At 38.4% G+C, this 22,286-nt stretch overlaps 3 protein-coding genes across 3 annotated transcripts; 2 read left to right on the top strand and 1 right to left on the bottom strand.

Annotated features, from left to right (window-relative positions):
* Positions 1 to 410: 410 nt before the first annotated feature.
* Positions 411 to 4,092, top strand: LOC116299982 (SKA complex subunit 1). The gene is made up of 7 exons (XM_031708720.2): positions 411 to 572; positions 816 to 940; positions 1,211 to 1,296; positions 2,124 to 2,279; positions 2,547 to 2,682; positions 3,138 to 3,171; positions 3,441 to 4,092. The coding sequence occupies exons 1-7, from the start codon at positions 491 to 493 to the stop codon at positions 3,590 to 3,592; spliced, it is 771 nt and encodes a 256-aa protein (XP_031564580.2). The 5' UTR covers positions 411 to 490; the 3' UTR covers positions 3,593 to 4,092.
* Positions 4,082 to 11,452, bottom strand: LOC116299980 (anoctamin-8). Its single transcript, XM_031708719.2, has 14 exons — positions 11,328 to 11,452; positions 10,662 to 10,703; positions 10,173 to 10,399; positions 9,821 to 10,049; positions 9,616 to 9,732; positions 8,808 to 9,097; positions 8,265 to 8,544; positions 8,018 to 8,073; positions 7,850 to 7,924; positions 7,329 to 7,562; positions 7,009 to 7,200; positions 6,048 to 6,179; positions 5,571 to 5,681; positions 4,082 to 5,504 (listed from the first exon to the last, which is right to left on the bottom strand). Exons 1-14 carry the CDS (start codon positions 11,359 to 11,361, stop codon positions 5,415 to 5,417), a joined length of 2,109 nt encoding a protein of 702 aa, XP_031564579.1. The 5' UTR covers positions 11,362 to 11,452; the 3' UTR covers positions 4,082 to 5,414.
* A 5,108-nt stretch (positions 11,453 to 16,560) lies between these two features.
* Positions 16,561 to 22,239, top strand: LOC116299978 (uncharacterized). Its single transcript, XM_089025654.1, has 8 exons — positions 16,561 to 17,626; positions 18,801 to 18,969; positions 19,208 to 19,460; positions 19,593 to 19,820; positions 19,893 to 20,147; positions 20,234 to 20,416; positions 20,557 to 20,811; positions 21,315 to 22,239. The coding sequence occupies exons 1-8, from the start codon at positions 16,726 to 16,728 to the stop codon at positions 21,522 to 21,524; spliced, it is 2,454 nt and encodes an 817-aa protein (XP_088881780.1). The 5' UTR covers positions 16,561 to 16,725; the 3' UTR covers positions 21,525 to 22,239.
* The last annotated feature ends 47 nt before the right edge of the window (positions 22,240 to 22,286 follow it).

Genomic DNA, 22,286 nt, shown 5'->3' with positions numbered 1-22,286 from the left:
ACCATACTTCCAGACATCGAGTGCTGAACCGTCGTATGGCAGCGCGAAGCATTTACTGCTACGTCGGAGATTTCGACCCCGACACCGCTATCCCTGGATTTACAGACTGATCAGGGAGCTCGGCCGAAGCCTAAGGGAGAGGTTAGTCGGCCCCTAGACCATAGATGATTAACCCCCTGCTATGACCAGCATACCCAATGAATAGAAAGAGTATCTAATAACTTAGCTACCATGGTCACTCTATTCCATTTGGGATGCGTTTTGAAAAGCTAGCCGTGACAAATTTACGCATAAACTTGAGGTATAAATATGATTGAGGAGGAAGCACAGTTATTTTATCGTTTTTTATTAATTACACTTTTACAAGAGACATTTTTTACGTCCATTAAAAGGATAAGAGCAAAGGGAAGCAAATACCTACTCGCCCCAGTTCTTTTCCGAGGTGGTCATTGCAGGCGCTGTCCAGCGGTGTTTTGGCGGTCAAATCAAAATGGCTTCTTTACTTGAAGTGGTTCAACATTTTACTCATAAAACAGGCAACCTAAAACAATGTATGGACTTACGAAATGCAGGTATATATACACTAGACGATGGAATATTGTTCTATTTAGCCTTCTCACTGATAAAAAGATAGTATGAACCTGAATTTTTCTTTTTTAATTGATATTGTACGTCGAAGTTAACCTCGTCAAATACTATGTAATAGAAGTTTTAAACCGTTTTAAATCATTTTTACAATTATAGGAAGGCAGAGAAATTTAGCAATATTAAAGGATCAACAGTGTCATCTTGTTTCATATTTTTTGTTCTTGCAGCAAATTCATCAACTTGTTTATCTGACTTGAAGTCCATTAATAACGAAGTTACAGAGATCGAGCAAATACTGTCAGAGATGAGGGAACAACTGGTGACAGAAAAACAAAATCTTGATAGAGGAAAGGTAGTCTTTACAGTGATCTGACCATTATTTACGTAGGAGGGGGGGGGGGGGGGGGGGGGAGGGAAGGCAAGTCCAGGTATCTTCCTATTTCAGTTGTAGAGGAATATTAAATGATATAGTATAGAATGTTATTGTCCTTCTTTCCCTTGAATGAAATTTAGCTACACTTCATCTATTTTTCCTGCCATCCGTCCTTAAATTACTGAATCCTCATACTTGGAGATACTTGGATATAAACTAATTTATTGCTTAATCATTGATAATATTCAGGCTCTAGTAGAAATGGTACAGGAGTACAGAGATAACATCAAGCATATTGCAAACAATTTGCCATCTCATTTACCAAATACCAAGAGGTAAAAGTATTTATAATATGAAATTATATCATGTAGTATATAGAGTAAATTTGAAAGAGAAAATTTGTGCCCTAGATTGGATTCAAACCCGGGGGGGTACTCCAGAACTTGGGTAGGGGTGTTCCGCTGGGATTCTGAAAGGGGTACCCTGTTTATGACAAAAAAAAATCAAATTTGTAGACCCTGTTAATGACAAAAGATATAATTTATTGCACTGAGTTTCAATTATCATGTCATCTTACGTATGGTTTTTTTACGACCATGATAACCAGTTTTGGTCAATACAAAAGTAGAAACCCTGAATATGACAAGAAACTCAGGAAGAACTTGGACCTTGAGTGAACATACCCTGTTTATGACAAGATGCTCGAAAAACCATACCCTGTTTAGCGGATCATCCCTATATAGTCCATATATTGGAGTACACCCCCCCTCCAGGGATTCAAACCCACAGCCTCAGTATTCTAGTCCAATGTGTTAACCAACTACACCACAAGGAAACAAAGTTGAACTCTATGTACAGTAGTAAGTGATTTGTCTGTACCGCAAGTTTTTCCAGGCTTTTCTCTTTCGGATTTACATTAGAGTTGGGGAAGCCCAGAACTTCTAATTATTTAGCCTTTTATTTCCTTATACATTACAGTATAGTTTGTTGGGGAGACTTATTCAGATTGGTTAATGTTTTCCCATTACAAATCATTTCTTGATCATCATTTTCTTTTTCTACCTGTAGAACATTAATATGCCTCAATCAAAGCATTATTAAACATCAAAACCTTTAGTTCAAACAAAATATTTGTCATTTATCAAGTTCATTAATTATTTAGAGAAGCTTCAAACAAGGAACAGTCTACCAAGCACTCAATACCAATCAACCAAGAACAGCATTCCATCAAACGAGCTAAAGTGACCAGCCGTAATGGAGACATAGAGGTCCCACAGATACCATACTTAACAGTGGATGAGTTTGGAACTGTACCAAAGTAAGAAAAATAGATGGTATATTTAAAAAAAATGTGAACATATGTATTCTGCAATAATCTTCCAAGCTATTTCCTTATAGTCTTCTTGTCTTTCCCCTTCTTCTTCTTCCTCCTTTTTAGTTGACAATTCTTATGTTCTCTGCTGAGCTGTGGTTTTGCTAACAAGTCATCTTGTCTTCATGTATATTTTATGTAACCACAGATGCATTAAAGCCCTTCTATCTGTTAATGTAATGTGTCTTAACTTCATTAATACTGTTGCCATAGATACATCAAAGGAAGGATTAATTATCAACAAGTGAATGATGCAATAGATGAAATCAACAAAGTCATCAAAGCCAAGTATAAGATTCTTAACCTGCCGAGGTCTGCAATGGGAGAGCCAATCATGAAGAAATATAAGGTATATTCTAATATTCTGTTACTGTGAATATGAAATATATATTTTAAGATATTGGTATAACAGCGAATACAGGAAGGGCCCACAAATTCTGTGTGTTTGTTTAGTGGGGTATGAATGTGTTTGTTTGTTTGTTTGTTTGTTTGTTTGATATACAGTGCTACTGACCTCTAAAGCAGACTCCTTAGTGAGCAGACACCATTTATTCAGTGGACAGCTTAGGTGTCCACTTAATAGAGGTACCACGAAACTGTACTTATGTTTATGCTTCCCTCTATCACCTTCTATTCTGCCATGTACGCTTGTCTACTAATCTGAGAAAGGTTGTAGAATCTATTAGGTTGCCCTAACCATTTGACAAGGTCCCTACACAATAACAAATTAGAATTTATAAATTGCTTATTGTAGATTGAAGAACACTGCTCTTTTTTAATCAATGGTTTTTTTTTGGGTTGCAGGCTTTCAAAGAAGCAGAGACAGAGGAAACAAAAGGTAATAAATTCATACCATGCAACTCTATAAACCCCTTGCTTTGATTTTCTAGAGGAATTGTTTTGTGGGACAAGCCAATAGGCTGTCTTTTCTTATGCAAAAAAAAACCATTGTTTTGTTCCCCAGAACAATTTCTCTCAGAACTCAGTGCAAGTGGTCTATAGACAGCAATTCTAATATGCTGATTAGATAGATTAGTGAATAGATAGTTATTTTTATTCTCAGACTAAAGGATCTTAGAAAACCAAGCATTATTTTTTAATTTTTAGGACATTATTTCTTCATTGAAAATGATGTGAAGAATTATTCCAACCTGAAGCTTGATAAAGCAGGGAGAGCCATTCTGACCATCATGCGTCACTGCGGTCAACTTAAGGAGCTGCGCAGTGGAGGACTAATAAGATATGCTATAAAACAATAATCTAATGAACTATTAACCCTTGTTGAATATTTCCTGTCGTATAACATAGGTGTTAAAAAACCTCTTGGGAGTAGAGGTGAGGAGGAATGGCAAATTTTGATAATATGTATCCATACTGTAGAAACTAGACACTGATGCTAGTGACTTTCATGATATTAATAGTTTCAGGGCTTAAGATAACAGCTGGTAATCAGAAAAGGTCAGAAATAAGGTACTGACTGAGCTAAACCTAATTTGGCCTGTGATTGTGGCTGGTGACTGATTGGCCATCATTTTGAGGCCTGTAGTTTTCTGTATAGTAGTCATAGCAACTCATTATTTTTGCCTTTTTATCTAATTTTCCTTTTCTTTCTTTCCATTTTATTGGAATCTTTCCACTCATTTCTTGTGTAAACGGTTGCCTTTTATTTCCCCATTCAATTATCATGTATTTCCCATTCATTTCAATCCCATGTTGTTTTAGAGAGTATTAGTAAACAGTAAAGCAACTGAATAGTGCAAAGGTTTTTACTTAATATTTCACGAATTTCTAACAATTATTGCAAATAACTGTACAATTCAATGTAAATACTACTTGTTTATAAAAAGAAAGCATAAAAAACACTGTGTTTTTAAGTTTGACACTACGAAACATGGCGATGAATGGTATGACTACCATTTGAAATACTCTATATTGTTTTAGTCTTTTGTTAACTTAGTCTCTTGGAGCTTTGTAGTACTCTTGTACAATAATAGTGGATACCTGTGACACTGGAATCCTACTGTAAGTCAGTCTAGTGTTTTGTGTAAGGTTTCAGTAGAAGATTGTCAAAGTATTCTATAGATCATTCAGTCAAGCTGCTGAAATTGCTAAAGGCTGAGCACGACTCCTAAACCTTTAAGAAATACTTTCAGTATATCTTGTTTCTTTTTCTATTTTCATTTTTAAATTTACTTATTTTATTGTTTTTCCAATTTTTGTTTGTCAAAATTGGTCGTCAAAAGTTCAAATTTGTATGTTTTTGTTCATGTATTAAATCCTTGTGCGATATTCATTATTTCAAACATCATTCAGTTGGACTTGTTTATTCTTTGCTAGCAACTTGTCCCTTGTGGAAAATTTTTTTTTCCTGCAGGAGAAATATTCCTTTCCTTTTATTGTCTGTTGTACTGTCAGAATATTAGGTTTTCTTGTCTTCTTCTTGTCTTGATATCATTAGTTTAGTTTGTTGATTTGTCTTTCACAGGGACAGCATGAGGAAGGATCAGGTGGGGCAACACCCCAATGATTTCCTCATCTTGCAGTGACTTGAACTTTATTTTCTTTAGCCCTACCACTATTTAGGTTGCTCTGCTGTCCCAGATTCGTAGTACATGTTGTAACGTTGTCATGATGAGCAGTTACTCTCAGTGTCTCATTTTCTTGGTTTTCTTTCGTCAAAAAAATTATACATTTTCATTTGTAAGTCAATTGTAAGTAGTTATTGTAACACTTGTCCCTAGGTATTACCATCATCGCCGTCATTCTCACAATTGCCAGTAGTGCTAATTCATTCCTTTCTAAAAACATCCTATGTAAATAATAAGTGCATACATCCAACCAACAGTTCTGATTTCATTTATCCCATTTTTCTATTTCCCATTTTAGGAATAATACTTTTACTCCTGTGCAATCTGTGCTTGAATTTTTTTTGGACATCCATTTGGTACATTTTACAAACGTATCATTCTTCTTTGTCCATTGTGCTGCTATTCTGTTCATTCACACAAAGTATTCTGTGATACATGGAGAGTCATCACTTTGGTCTGTGGTTTGATCACATGATCGCCTGCCCATGCGCAGTCAGAGCTCTGTGTTGGCTTGTGCCTCAGTTGGTCCTTCCTGTGTTGGCGAGGCTGGGGGAGTCTGTGGAGCAGCAGGTGCTGGTTTTCCCTGAGAAAAGGACCAGTTTGATTAGTTTTATTAACCTTGACAACAACAGCAGCAGCATCGACATACCTTGAGAGCTTCTCTTCTCTTGAATTCAACCTTAGCAATCTCAGTCTCCACCCATTCTGGGATGTCAGGGATGGCGTAGGCTACAGCTACTTTGATGCCAATCACGAGGTGCTGAGGAAAGACAATGTGAATGTTATACAAATATCTGGTCTTGGATCTCTGGGATGCTTTTGATGTACTGTAGATACTGTAAAAAATGTCCTTTCTTCCCTCTTTCATTTTCTGCCTTTCCTTTTCCCATTTTGTCCCTTTACGATTCATCCTTTTTGTTTCCTCAATTGTGTATTATTTCGCTATTATATCTAATGAAGAAATAGAAAACGCGGTGCATGCTGTGTGCAGTTATAAAGCACACAGGGGTTGGCAGAACACTAGAGAAGTGTTAGGAGTAGCACGACGCACTCTCAACCAATCAGAACGCGAGATTTTTTAGATTTATTTCATAATTATTGGTATATAGCAGACATGTTTGTTTACCTCCAGGAATACAATGAGTAGAATAGTTTCTGCAGTAGTCATGTTGGGGAACATCCTCTGGATAGAACCGCCTGTACCAAGTAAAGCCAGGTTCACCATCACTGCGACAACGCCCATCACCTCCATCGCATCCTGCACAAGACAACAGAAAACCAGATAGTCAAGAAGTTGATAACAATAAACACAGCCAAACGTCTTTTAGTGGTAGGATTTGTTGCTGAATAGTGCGGTTAGTAAATTTTACTCCTGAAGGGAGTCAGAATGACCATGTTCCAGTCTACACCATCGCATAATAAAGACTAGCAGTAGCAGTCCGAGTGTTGCGTTCCTCACAACTGCCGAAATCGTGAGACAAATGATTAAGTATGATCTTTGAAATTCTTGTTTTTTTGATAATGTTTTATTTTTATCTGGATATCACAATGTTTTAAGGCACATCAGCGAAGTTCTTTTTAAAACAAACTGCAGTCTTACCACGGTTGTTTAATTTACTGCTTTATCTTTATCAGAATGTCGTACCAGCTACCATGTACGTGCTGTATGTCAGTACCCTATGTTTCCCACTCATACGACAACCATTCTCATGGCAAGCCATTTCAGTGTTACAGCATTTCGTACTGTGTACATGCTGCAAGTAAGTACCGTATGTTTCCCACTCATACGACAACCATTCTCATGGCAATCCATTTCAGTGTTACAGCATTTCGTACCGTGTACATGCTGTAAGTAAGTACCGTATGTTCTCACTCATACGACAAGCCATTTTCACTGGCAATCCATTTCAATGTTACAGCATTTCGTACCGTGTACATGCTGCAAGTAAGTACCGTATGTTTCCCACTCATACGACAACCATTCTCATGGCAAGCCATTTCAGTGTTACAGCATTTCGTACCGTGTACATGCTGCAAGTAAGTACCGTATGTTTCCCGTTGTATTTATCAGTACAATGTTATCTTACCTGCCATGTACCAATGTTCTCTACCTTCTCTCCAAAAGGTCTCCTCAGGTTGGTGCAGAGTTTGAAGGCATCGCTGCGGATTTCGATGACGTTGTTCAAAAGAGCACAGAGAGCAGCCAATGGGAAGGCAGACGAGAACAAGACGACGTAACCAAACTGGATGAACATCTCAAGGTAATCTTCGAATGTATCCTTTAAAAATAAGTGAAAAGTGTTATCAATGGAGCATAGCAGTGTTGGTTATCGCATTGAAATTTATCAAAAACAACCTAGCTTCGTGTTAATTTGGGGGGAGGGGGGTATGGGTTAGTTCCTCCTACCTCGTACTCTGGCATATTACTTTCAATCTCAGCCTGATTCATCAAAGGAGTATCAAGTTCCTTTGGTTTATCGCCAGTTTTCTTGTCAGCTGGTTGGTTCTTGGCCAGCTCCTTCTTTTCCTTTTCCATCTTCTTCTTTTGTTTCCATTCCTTCACTTTTTGCTTGACGAAAGGTACTAATGCTTCTTTCACGTTACCAACAACTTGTTTGGTGATCAGTAGAGCGGCTAGTGTCTGGAATATACACGTTTATTTATCGGTCAGAATCAAGGGTAATAATCAAGACCTTATGTGATGGATATGATTGATGTTCAGCCAATCAAAATGCTAGTACACGGCACTGTCGCGGTCATGGCACGGTATGGTGACGTATTATGACGTCAACTATCCCGTGGTTGATGAACATGAAATTTGACATGTGTGACGTAATAAGGACTTGTGACGTATATATGACGTCAAACATCACGTGGCTGGTGGCTAGTAACAGATATTGATGTATGCTATTGAGTCGGTGTACTTACATTCTTGAGTCTTGGGAAGTCTCGTACATAGAAGGCAATGTAGAAGAGAGACAGGAAAGCGTTGAAAAACTGGAACTATAAAAGGATAATATAATAGAGCAAGGGTTAGAGACCATCACTGCAGTAGGATAGGGATAAGTGATCATCAAGTAGTCCATGGTCACTCACCGATACCAGCTTGATAATCAGATGGTTTTCGTAGTTCTCTTGTAAGCGATAGTTCTCTGAAAATATTAAGCAGTTGACGTGACTTAACTGTAGGAAAAAGGACACCAAACGAAGTCTCCATTTTATCAAACCCTGAAACAACCTTGAAATAATCAAGTCAGGGCACGGATAGCTCACAGATTGAATTGGAATTAGCCGGGTGATTGGTTTTGTAAAGGGAAAGACATGTATGGCACGCGTAACCCACCTTTATCATTGAGGAAGTAAGCCAGTTTCTTGTAGTTATCATCCAATTGTCCAATACACACAGCCAGAAGAACTTTGGGTGCGAACTTCAGTGGTTTTGGTGGGTTTTCCATTTTGTCAACCCATCGTTGGAACTCGAAACAGAACAACATAGAGACGACGACGACACCAAGTGATACAAGGATAGCAGGAAGAGATACACAATAGCGGAAGATATTTCGCTTGATGGAAGGATAGTGAGGCTCTAGACTACCTGTTATCTCGCTACGCTTGAACTCACCCTATAAAAAGAAAAAGAAAATTGCTGGGTTTCAATCAGTTGATAAAAGTAATTGAAGCTCATTTTCTGCTGCAAGTGGTGGACAAACACTGACCACCATGTGCTGTCAACCAGAAAGAATTCTATTGAAAACTCGTGATTCAGCTGATGAACATCCCGTACGAGACAGGGAATGACATCAAGTGAAACCTATTAGTCCACCGTATGACGTCATCTTGGCGATGACGTCATTAAAGACATTTTTTTCTAAAGACATTTTCATACCCTAAATAGAGGTCTTGGGTCTTTGAGTGCTTCGGATGGCATGTCCAAGGTACCCCATTTGTAGGCCAGTTCAGCACTTCTTCGTTTCCATGCCTCCAGGAAGAGCGTTGCCCAAACGATGTTGAAGATATTGCAAGCCAGCATGCACCAGTCACGTGTCACCTCACTGCGCATGCTTAGAATGAATGTCACGATTCCAAGGAACGCGGGCGCAATGAGCCATTTTGTGTACATACCAAGCCAGGCAAAGTACATTGCGATCTTGACTCCAAAGTATTTACAAATGTCATCTGTGATTAAGAGGTTAATCAAGGATACGTGGTGAGATAAGATACCTCTTTTTTTCTAGCAATACTAATGATGATGGTTTTGATGATTTTGGGGTGGTATGGTGTACGCTGCTAACGCGTCGTCTTTCACCGCTGTGAGTACAACGGGTCGGGTCGCTGGTTGGAGCCCTGCGGACGCTATAAGTGAATCGAGTTTATTTGATGCTGTTCTCTCCTATGCTACGAGGGTTTTTCTCCGGGTTCTCCGGTTTTCCTCCCTCCATAAAAATCGACATGTGAGTTGAGAGTTGCGCGTATAAAATTGCAACGTTGTGGTAGTGTGTGTGAGTGGACTCGGAGATATTAGTAGTCTCAAATCCGAGTATAAATAACAAGATTATTATTATTACTTTATTTATGATTACATGTTGACTGTGGAAATAATGGTGCATGTGATGATGATGATGATGATGATGATGACTCTACTGCTGCTAAGGATGATAATGATAGTGATTGATATTCTTGACTGATTCTGTTACCTATAGGTTGTGGTTTGAAGAATGCTTTGACCCAGGTTTTCCTCAGTTTGACCAAGTCATCCTCGTTATGAAGAGGGAAGAGCTTGTCAATCACTCCTTCTGACAACAGCTTAGGGACTGGAAATGAAAAAAAACTAGTCGTTAGAAACAGCCCCAGACTACTCACGTCCACAGGGTACCCAGTACCTCTATCACGGTAACTTACCAATCTGCATGCCTTCACAGAACTTTATTTTTCCCAGTTCGTCACCGTCAACAGCCCTCAAGGTGTTGATCATCTCGAGAACAATGGTCTGTTTGTCTCCCGAGGTGAAGAAGGTGGTCGGATCATCATGGTTCTCGAACTGTTCCTTTTCATCAACCTTAAACTCCACCATACCTCCGCCAATCAGCTTCTTCCTAAAGCCCAGTTCCTCAGCCCAATTCTGATAAACCTGACCGGGAGAGAAAAAATGTCAAGAAATGACTTCATGAGGCGGCTGCGCTCCTCTTGGTCTCCACCAACGCATGCGTTTTAGAGTTTTACCGCTGAACGAAATATTCAGTGTAATACTGACCTCGTAGGAAGCTGATAGGTAGAAGGCATAAACAGGGGTATGCGCCATTTGTCGAACATGTACATCTATTTCCGGTACGCGGGCTCGTAATCGGGACAGCAGCCACATCACTACATAATCCTCGGTGTCCTTAGGGAAAGTTAGGATGACGTCACATGTCTGAGATGGCGTCGAGTGTTCCCAGAGTTTGGACGACAGCACAAACTTTCCAGCCTTTTGCCAGTTATCTGTAAGAAAAAAAGAGTTTAGTTTAGCGGGTGAGAAGATTTGACAAAAGAGTTAAGGGACTGAAAAGAAGTTATTGCTAAATTCATATACAGTTTCTCTTATATTCTTGGCCTTTTACACTCCTCCCTTTCTGTGTAGCAGGCATACACTGTCGGCTTAATATAATTTACCGATATGCAATATTGCATCAAAACCTAGGTTGGATAATAAGTATGAGATTTGAGTTTTATAAGCATTTTTTTTCCCGCGAAGCAAACTTACTTTGTGAGTCGGTAGAGAACACATCTTTTGCTGTGGTTTTTGCTGTTGATAGAGCAAGAGTATTCATTAAACTTTCGTTAGAAGAGAGAAATAAACGAAGACAAACGGATAAGCTACGTGTGCGAGCATGACAAACCCTGTTTCAAGTTCACAGCGCACAGCGCGCTTCTCGATGTCTTTTCCATCAGGATATTTTAGAGACTGCAAGGTATGTTTTCACTAAGCACTTAAGCTCTTCAAACAAAGCTTTTTTTCTGGGAAACTGCAGACATTGTCAAATACAAATACAACTCCACCAGTTTGATATAGCCAAGAAAAACAAGTCGCTAGTATAGAAAACGATACCGTATGTCAAGCGAATGGAAGTTGAAACTATTGTTGAAATTATTCATAAGATGTTTGGAAATTTTGTGTAGCTTTTTTGGCATTTCTGGACTGTTTTTCCAGTAGAGCTTCGATTATTAGCAAATTTTATAAAACAAAATGACGAACAAAGCATAGAATTTATAAGTTTATGAAATTGCAAAAAGAAAACAAAATGCATAAGTGAATTGCAAATGATTTTTCACCGTTCCTGTTTGGCTTTGGTGATGATTTCAAGATTTCACTGCGCTCTCGGAATTTCTAAAGAGAAAAATCATTTTTCATTCAAATGCAAATTTTTACCTTTTGCGCTTGTTCTTCTCTCTGGAATTGGCATTTTGAACGACAAAAAGAGGAGATTTCCCTCCAGCGTCCTTAAAAACACACCTTTCTAAGCTTTAAAAAAGTGGCTTGCTTGCTGGAGCTGGTTTTGCTACCTGCTAAGCCAGGCGGGTAGACGCGTAAAATGCTTGACTATGATAGGTTAATTGTTATTCTCTGATTGGTTGATATGATCGAGGGAAGCAGGTTACGGGTGGCTGTTTACTGGGGCAACTTCCCCAGATTTTTATGGATTAAAACAAAAACATCAGATAAAACCACGACCCTACTTCAATAACAGAGATTTAACTTATCAATGAAGGTCTGAATTTTTTAAGCTAAAATATTTTTCTAAAATCTTGTTTTATTCTAATAGAATCCGTAGACTAGAATCCTTCAAAAAATTTGTTTCAGATTTTAATCTATTAACAAAAACGAGATAAAACCACGACCCTAAATCAATAATGGAGATTTTCCACATCGATGAAAGTCTGAGTTTTATTCGCAAAAAAAGTTTCTAAAATATCAAATTTATTCCATTCCAAAGAATTTTTGTTTCATTTAACCAATTTTGCTGCTCTTTCTTAAATTATGATAATTTGGAAGTCAAACAATACAAGTGAATGACACCTTACTGGCTTCTCTCTATCTGACATATTATTATCGTCTTTTAATAATGACTCATAAAACAAATCCGCGAGACAAGTGTTTATTTACAGGAAGTGAGATGAATCACGTCTAAGTTCCTACCGCTGTAATCAAACAACCAACAACAATACAGAAAAAAAAAGCCAGTGTTATGGATAAACGCGCGTGAATCAGAAACGCGTACTTTTACGAAATAGACCTCTTCGGCTTTGGCGTAATCAGTTTTCCCATTCCAGATTACGTGTCATTGTCTATAGTATTATTTCTTTGTTTAATGTTTGCACATGAGAAGACACATGAATATGGATATAAACCATACGAGGAATCTTATTCTCAAGAGAATGACACGTGGTTTGAAATGGGAAAATATTACCGCTCAAGGTAAAGAGGTATATTGTTCAAGTAATATACACTCCTTTTTGCTCGTATGCCATAGAGAATTGATCTAAAAAAGCAGCAGAACACCCCCATTTTGCGTTTCCTCTGAGTACTAGAGCGCCTGGCATGCCCCAGGGTATATCCCTGGGTAGGAAAGTAGAAGACGAGGGGGGATGGGACAGGAGAAAGGTTGGTATGGACTTCACTGCGGAGCCCCTACACAGGGTTACCATACGTGAAAGAACTCTAATTAACGTTCAGGCATACAAGCATTAGCAACGACACTGTTATATGCACATATGAATTAGACGTTAATATATAAGCACCAGTGATGTTAATATATTTTGTAGTAGTACAAAGTGTTTTTAACATTCATTACTTCGTACATCCCATTCATAAATTTTTCCTAAGGAACTAGACCGTGTCCTTGATGTAACTAAGTACAATAGTTATTTTTACTCTGAAAATTTTGAAGCAATGTTACCAGGACAAATGTAAATCACGGTAATTCGTTCTGCACTAGAAACATGACAACCCATAAAGGTTTAAACTCTCTTATAAACTATCAATTAAACCACAAATCAATAAATAATATTTAGTATAACCTACCCCAGGTCCAGAGATGTTTCGGCTGTTGTTTAGTTATTGACCAAACCGTTTGAACTCTCTTCATTTATCCACTTCAATTCATCCAATAATATTATCTTCATTTAGTTGATTATTTTCTTCTCCGCAGTTTATTAAACCCTTTTCCTTTTTAATTTTGTTCCTAACTTTATTTTAAACATTTGTTCCTTAACACATCCATTTTGTAGCCCTGTCTTTATCTTCTATTAAAAATAAATTACAGACGTTGTTTCGGTTATAATTTCAAAAATGCAAATTTTTCTTCTCGTTTCTAGGAGATCAACACTCGTCTTGGGAATGTTGAAAATCAACAAAATAAAAACCCCAGTTGTGTGTGTATGTTTAGAACAAGGAGCAAAAAATGAATTCTTAAGTAAAAAAATTAAAAAAAACAATATATTTTTGCATTACATATTTCTTAAATAACATTAATTTTATTCCCATTATTTTAAAACTTCTTAACTTTATTGCTATTATTATCGAAAACTTCCATCAGACTAACTTAAAGAAATGTTACATTTTCAATATCAGTCATTTTCGTGCGTTTCCACGCCTTTTTCCAAGATATGAATCATTTATGACGACTTAAAAATCATTCATTTTCGAGCATTTTTATCCAAAAAGCATGGACTATAGCCCATGGTTTTGATGAAAAATGGACCATTTTCACACCTTTTTGCTAAACTATGAATTATTTATGACAAATGAAAAATCAGTCATTTTTGGGCATTTTTAGTCAAAAAGCATGGACTATAGCCCATGGTTTTGATGAAAAATGGGCCATTTTCACACCTTTTGCAAAACTATGAATTATTTATGACAAATGAAAAATCAGTCATTTTTGGGCATTTTTGGCCAAAAAGCATGGACTATAGCCCATGGTTTTGATCGATTTTGGGTCATTTTCACACCTTTTGAAAAAACATGAATTATTCATGAAACTTGAAAAATGGGTGTTTTTGGCCAAAAAGCATGGACTATAGCCCATGGTTTTGATCGATTTTGGGTCATTTTCACACCTTTTGAAAAAACATGAATTATTTATGAAACTTGAAAAATGGGTGTTTTTGGCCAAAAAGCATGGACTATAGCCCATGGTTTTGATCGATTTTGGGTCATTTTCACACCTTTTGAAAAAACATGAATTATTTATGAAACTTGAAAAATGGGTGTTTTTGGCCAAAAAGCATGGACTATAGCCCATGGTTTTGATAAAAAATGGGCCATTTTCACACCTTTTGAAAAACCTATGAATTATTTATGAGTATATAAAAATCAGTCATTTTTGGCCAAAAAGCATGGACTATAGCCCATGGTTTTGATCGATTTTGGGTCATTTTTACACCTTTTGAAAAAACATGAATTATTTATGAAACTTGAAGAATGGGTGTTTTTGGACAAAAAGCATGGACTATAGCCCATGGTTTTGATGGATTTTGGGTCATTTTCACACCTTTTGAAAAAACATGAATTATTTATAAAACTTGAAAAATGGGTGTTTTTGGCCAAAAAGCATGGACTATAGCCCATGGTTTTGATCAATTTTGGGTCAATTTCACACCTTTTGAAAAAACATGAATTATTTATGAAACTTGAAAAATGGGTGTTTTTGGCCAAAAAGCATGGACTATAGCCCATGGTTTTGATCGATTTTGGGTCATTTTCACACCTTTTGAAAAAACATGAATTATTTATGAAACTTGAAAAATGGGTGTTTTTGGCCAAAAAGCATGGACTATAGCCCATGGTTTTGATGAAAAATGGGCCATTTTCACACCTTTTGCAAAACCTATGAATTATTTATGAGGATATAAAAATCAGTCATTTTTGGCCAAAAAGCATGGACTATAGCCCATGGTTTTGATGAAAAATGGGCCATTTTCACACCTTTTGCAAAACCTATGAATTATTTATGAGGATATAAAAATCAGTCATTTTTGGCCAAAAAGCATGGACTATAGCCCATGGTTTTGATGAAAAAAATGGGCCATTTTCACACCTATTGGGCTATCGGGCTATTTTGCTATAGGGCTGTTGATCTGTTGGGCTGTGGGGTTGTGGGGCTGTGGGGCTGTGGGGCTGTGGGGCTGTGGGGCTGTGGGGCTGTGTGGCTGTGGGGTTTTGGGGCTGTGGGGTGTTGGGGCTGTGGGGTTGTGGGGCTGTGGGGATGTGGGGCTGTGGGGCTGTGGGGATGTGGGGCTGTGGGGCTGTGGGGTGTTGGGGCTGTGGGGCTGTGGGTCTGTGTGGCTGTGGGGTGTTGGGGCTGTGGGGCTGTGGGGATGTGGGGCTGTGGGGTGTTGGGGCTGTGGGGCTGTGGGGCTGTGGGTCTGTGGGGTTTTGGGGCTGTGGGGCTGTGGGGCTGTGGGGCTGTGGGGCTGTGGGGCTGTTGGGTTTTGTACAATTTTTCGCCAAATCAATAGGAATCTCGTATGAATTAATTAAACTTTGGTGTCAAAAGTTAACTTCTTTCGGGGGGTGGCACGTGTCTCCTGTTTTCCCCTCTCTACGCTAGGTCATTCCTTACATGTGTCAGGGACCAATCAGCATACTCTGAGCCCCATTGTGTTATATGTTTTCCTGACATTTTAGCTCTATTTTGGGTTATTGAAAAACTCATGAAATATTAATCTACAATATCAAGAATCGCGTCCCAGGAGGTTAGAGTTTGGATAGAAATTGTATGAATCAGTATGACTCAACCTTAGAGACTCCAGGGGAGTTGATCTTGAAGTCGTTCAGAAATCCTAATATTTTTCTTACTTTGTGCACGCAACGCGAGCCAAATTGAAAAAAGTTAAATCGTCAACGGTGTTAATTTCAGACTCTTTCTATGTTATAATTAATATCAATATCAAAAAGAGGCAAGTCTGACGAGAATAAAAACCTCAATAATGATGTAAAATTGAGAAAAATTCCGTTGCTAGCGGCAGGTGTTCGACGGTTAAGATCTTAATCATTATTATACTTCGTAACGTACGTTACGTATCTTGTTGTTTTGCAAGAAAAGTCTTCGAAACACAAAATTAATACAATTTCTTAACAAATGAAAATGATTAAATGGTTTATAGAAGGAAAAAAAACTTCCATGGAATTTTTATTTTACAGTTCAATTAATTTTTCTTAACGTTGAAGTGAGTAAAATGTTCTCAACTGCACCTTGTTTTTCGTAAATAAGTGAACTGAAACTACCTAGTTAATTTGAAAGAAAGTTAAATAGCACCTGTCGTAAATCTTTATTGAAATCATCAATATAATTGCTAATAAGAGTTATTCTTGTTTCAAGGAATTTCTTTCACTAAGAGTGGTCATAAGCCTTCGATTAGGCATTCATTAAAGACTATTTTTTGGGGACTGAGGCAATAATCTTCGGACTTGGCTTCTAACTGAATTATACTTAGAGTGGTAGTTAATAAAATACGTGTCAAACTGTGTCAATTCCTTATTATTAACATGAGGATTTTTGATTAGCTAATTAAGTCAGTCCGTTATCATTATAACCAGCATTATATTTACTATTGTTTAAAGCTGATAATAATTCATGAGGTAAGATGCAGGAGTGAAACCATTTACGGTCGGTCAGTGGGTCGCCAGTATCAGCAGTGTTACCAAGTGTACTCCTATTTAAAGGCTAGAAAAATGTTTTGAAATTAATCTTTCACTCTATCTTATAGCTCAAGGTTCCGTTTATCTTGCGTATGTCTAAACGGTAGATGATTTTATCGCTAGAATGGCACAGACATCTGAAAGTGTACGAAGTACGGAGTTGGAGAACTTGACTCGTTCGGATGAACCGACGTTAGAGGAGAGTGAATTTCCATCGGTTGGGGTAGCAAGCAATCCAGATAAACACAATTCGTCGGGCAAATCTACGAAAATCCTTATAGTTTTGATCGTTTTGTTTAGTATAGCATGTCTTCTTATTGGAATTGCCTTGATTATCAAAGCAAATGCAAAATGCAAGAAGATGAATAAGGAAAGTACGGATCTTTTCACTTCGAAAACATGCGCTCCGTCACAAGAAGCCAAAAGAGTCAAACTCTTCGAGTTGTTCAGGAATGTGCAGAGAACATTCTTTGATTTACACCCAAATACAATCGGCCTAGATGCCCTTGCAAGCTTGGAGAAGATCAAGAGAAAATACAAAGCATATGACTCTCGACCAGAAGCAATCAAAAATCGAACCGATTCTGCAAACACGCTGTTGAATGACATTGCTAATATGGACACAAAAGTGTCAAAACTAAAACCTCGAGAGAAAAAACTTTTATCGCAGATTAAGTTTTATCTAAAACACGTATTTGGCCAGCCTTATGATGGAGATTATTACACCGGGGGATGGATGATGGGGCCGAACTTCTTCTGTTGGCAACCGATGTGTAGTTTGGGACAGGAATTGAACGGTCACTTGCCTCTGTTCGCACCCGAGAAGGCAGAAGATATCAAACAACTGGAGAGGATTTTTGACGGCTACAAGGATACGATCTACCAGTACATCGATAACTTAAAACTAGGAATCGAAGCAGGAATGGTTCGGTCGGTAGAAGAATGTAACGCAGGGCTCAATTCATTCAAAGAAATCTTCCGAGAAATTTATTTCTCCAACGGCACAGGGTATGTCATCGAATTTAGTTGAACGAAGCGATATTACTAATACTTGTTGTTAATTACCTATTTATCGATGTTTTGGTCGGGTTCGTATTGTAAACCCCTTTTACCCCGTTTGATAAACTTGATTTGTGATTGAATAGTTGAGAATACTGGTCTCGTTAGGAATTCCAGTTTCGAAGAAAGGAGCCTGGTGTTTGGCGTACAGGTGTCGAATTCGTCTTCAGCTTTAACCAAATGTTTGCATCTAAACTAAAACGCCCTATGCCACGGTTCATTTTTATTTCAATAAGTTTTTATGTTAATTGGAAGCTAAAACTTTCATTTTTTCTCTTGTTTTCTTTCGGGGAAATTTTATTCAGTGATCGTCACTTTTCGTGACGCTTCTGCCAAAGTTATATTTTCATAGTAATAACCAAATCAGATACTGAATTGATTTGTCCATTTACAACGTTCATTTTAAAGTCAATCCGTTGTGGCTAAGCCTCAACATTTTGTAGATCAACCGCAATTACTACTACTACTTAATTATTCTCTTCGCTTTGCTCTCAAAGAACACAATTATGACATAATCCCAAGCAATAATAGATAGATCTTTATGCGAGCGAGTCGTATTACAATGTAAATGTTTAATGAGTTGTACCAAACACACTCGTATTGGTGAATATATCAACTATTGACTTCATTGATAACAATATTTACTAGACGTTTTGTTTGGGTTTTCTTCTCGTGTTGTCATAAGCTTATATATTTTTTGATTCTTCGTTCCCGAGTAGGGATGGGTGGAGCGACATCGCATAATCAAGTTTCTGTCAGTCCGGTCAAATGTGTGGCAAAAAAAAAAAAAAGTTTTGTAAAATAAAATGACTTAAAAATTTATAAATTTGAGAAGAAATTTATGCCGAACGATCAGGCAAAACAGGAAAGTAACACTTTCTTTTTTAATCTGCTTATACACTCGATGTAGCATACACTTAACATATAGAATTTCTTTTTGTTTAAAACATCAAAGGACTGCCGACAAATTAACTTGTGCCGAATGGCATCATGGAAGAGTTGTCCACCGTTTTCGTAATAATATCCCATGCTTCTATGCAAGAAAAGTTTACCAATTTTATCGGTTTTTGGAACAATTCGTTTTGGTTTTTTTATCCTCGTTTTGTGGTTATTAAACAGGATATTTTGTTGTTGTTGTAGGGGTGTTGAAGGAGTCGTTTGGCAAGATCGTTACGGAACCTACATTTTTCAGAAAACTGTCCAACGAGACGAGGAAGAAGTTGCTCAATCATACTGGAAAAACTGCAGAAGAAACGATCAAAAACTCTATCGTTGATAATTTTGGCATCCCCATGAAAAAACTACTAAGGTATGTTGACACTTGGCTGGGACGACTGTAGTGTCACCGAAGTCCAGTGTGTGTGGTTTCTATGCACGTCCCTATTTCAAATGACTGTAACACCACGCGGCACGGTGCACGAAACGTTCACAGTGCAGGACAGACAAAATCCTCTGACCCCGAGCTATTGCACGAGAGAACACTACTCGGCCAATGAAGACGCAAATGCAAATGTATGCCTTAATTTTGATGATTTTTGTCCTTCCAGCTTTCTCGAGAAGGAATATTCTCGCCACTGCGTCCCCAGTAATGTGTCCAGCGGTCTTAGCAACAGGCCACTGTCTCACGTTTACGTTGATGGGGTAGCAACAAAGCCAACCAACAAGAGGCTGCCTACAGGCGAAGAACTGAATGGTACCAACACGTACACCGCCATCATGTCCTATTTCACCACTACAGATATCACGCCAAAAGAAGTGTATGACAAGGGATGGGAGATAGTCAAGAAAACATATCCACAGGTATGACTACTGTCAGGGATAGGGAGGGGAATGTTGACTAGATATGGTAGATACAATGACTACTGTGAGGGGTGGGGACGGGAATGCTATACATGCGATTGTAAGATGACCATATTGTTAACATTTTCACAGGCAGTCACCGTCGCCAAGCAAGTAACTGGTATCAATGATACCAAAATGGCGGTTTCGCAGTTCCGCGCCAAATTGAAATCACAGAGCATGTATTTCAATGATGCACCGCTGCCCAAAAACGAGTCGGGCCCTGATGCGTATGTGAAGTGTAGCTCAGTTGAAGGCGCAAAGAAACACTGCCCTGTACGATGGAGAACTTTACAAAAATGGTTCAAATCTTCCCGTGAGGTGAGTATGTTTGAAGTGATATTTGTCGATGAGTAGATCGATTTTTACATATGATTTAATTCTTTTTCAAAGATTATGAGCATATTGGATCCAAAGACCATCGGTATGTTTTCCTTCACGGGTCAGAAACACACAACACCAAACTGTCCGGTAACACTTGCCCCAGACTTCAACCCTTCATCAGCAGCTCAGAGCTACGAAAACAGTGACCCTAACTGCACCAGGCCCTGCTCGTATAACGTGCCTTTTTTCCTGACGAATATGGGCCCATCATTCAGTGAGTGGTCAGTGAATGCGCATGAAGCAAGACCAGGTCATCATACACAGGTTTGTACCCATAATTCCATACGAGACGATCTCGTTACCAGTCTGCCTCTGAATTTTACAAACATAAACTATCTTGATCTTGACAGGGCCAGGGTTATCAAGAGCACTTTCTCGATACGTGTGGTGGGATAGGTACTTGGCTTAATCAGGTGGCGAGGTTTGATGCATTCTCTGAAGGCTGGGGTTTGTATGCAGAGTCCATGATTGGTGAAGATACTGATACTTATGAAGGAAGACCGCTGATGAAGTACGGCTGGCTCAAGTGGCAGGTTAGACTAATTCTTCTCTACTGAGAAACGTTTACTTTGGATGATATGTGAACGAAACACGAAATAATGTTTTGATAACTTTGAATAGTTGAAGATTACGACTATACGACTTAATTGGGCCAACCTTTTTTCTAATATAGATTTGGCGCGCACTTCGCCTGGTCGTTGACGCTGGTCTTCACTCAAGAGGACTAACAAGGCAACAGGCACTGGATCTCTTTGACAAGTACGCCTGGGATGACTCGGATATCCGAGAGAAAGAGCTTACTCGATATCAGAGCGGCCCTGGTCAGGCTACAGCCTATATGATTGGACAGCTGACTATTACTAAACTGAGACGATATGCTACCGACAAGCTGGGGGAAAAGTTTGTTCTGAAGGACTTTCATTACCAGGTAACTGTTTTAAGTTTTGATATTTCATGAAAAAAATATAGTAGAAGTGGAGAACTGCCGTATAAATGTAAGAGGGTCTTCGGCGCGCTCAAGTATGCAGAACATTATGCGCGCATACAATGGAAAACGCAGAGACAATCGCAATGGATCGATCCATGCGCACAAATGGAATTCGAAAAGAAATAAATAATAAAAAAGAAATTTAAAGAGAGTAGGTTTGCCTGTGTGCGTGCTTTAACGTTTACTACCGCTGCTTGCTTTAGTTTCATAGAAGTTGACGAAAAAATGTACGTTCTCAAATTATTGATTTCTATATAGAGCCCTTGCAGCACGTCGGAATGCAGTTCAATTTGGAGGACATTGCAATAGGTTTCCAATTCTCTTGAGATTGAAATTCTTTTGTTTTAGTCCTCCAAATTGAGCTGCTTTAACGTCACATGCAAGGGGTCTATTAGAAGTCATATTTGTGTCTCTGTCTTACCTTGTAATCATTATATTTCTAGGTTCTTTCCCAGGGTAGCGCGCCTCTCAGTTTCCTCATCAACCATATCGAGCATTACGTCAAATGTAAACTGAATACCAATGAGCCTGGCTGTGAATACATTCTCTCGCCACTTTCTCCATCGAGTAAGCACATCTCCTATGTTAGAACCTTGGAAGGAAATTCGGTCCATCTACCACACTTTCCTTACAGATCCAGAGGGTACTTGTAGACGGCAAAAAGAACGAAGAAAATTAGATCATTAAAAACAAACTAGCGATCGCACTTATAGATGACGTTAGTTAACCAAGGTAGTTAAACTCGGTTGTAAGCGATATTGGACATATTGCATATTGAAAGTCTTTTGATTAAGTGTGGCTGATACTTCTAAGTTCCTTTGATGCGCGCAAATGACACCGAGTATCGAGAGGGACCCAGATGACATCTCAATTCGTTTTTAGCACAATGACTTAATTATGAAATTTGTAGCAACAAGTTTACTCACTTTTGAGAATGATGCCTGATGGCGTCGAAACGTCAAGAAATTTGAATAAACTTATCGCGACAAATATCATAATTAAAACTTGAAAAACAATGACTTAGGCACACATACACCCAACTGAGGGTCCTCCTCAGCTAGTCGTGGCAGATCACTTCATTTCGATCTCAAACTTTAGATAAATTATATATATAATACTATGATGCGCGTACTAACTCGATACCAGCACAGCTGATGAACCTGCGTCGATGATCAAGACTTTAAAATGTGTGAGTGAACACCAAGTCTGTTGCGCAGCCCGTTCTTCCCGCGCAGGTTTACTCGCAGCTCTAATGGTTGTTGAGCATGCGTAGCGTCTCAGGCTCTAATCGGTAGTGTATAGGTAGACAGGTAATAAATCTGTTAACGACTCTTTCACGAACACGTCAAATAAAGTTTTTAAATTCCACGGTCTCGAATGATTATCGATTATGTGAAAATAACTTTGCTAACTTT

The sequence above is a fragment of the Actinia tenebrosa genome, unplaced genomic scaffold (genome assembly GCF_029948245.1).
Source record: "Actinia tenebrosa isolate PJP-AT-01 unplaced genomic scaffold, QUT_ActTen_1.0 PGA_scaffold0__85_contigs__length_37466705, whole genome shotgun sequence".
Classification (NCBI taxonomy): domain Eukaryota; kingdom Metazoa; phylum Cnidaria; class Anthozoa; order Actiniaria; family Actiniidae; genus Actinia; species Actinia tenebrosa.
The sequence above is the reverse complement of the archived record's forward strand: the minus strand, read 5'-3'. Positions and strand labels throughout refer to the sequence as shown.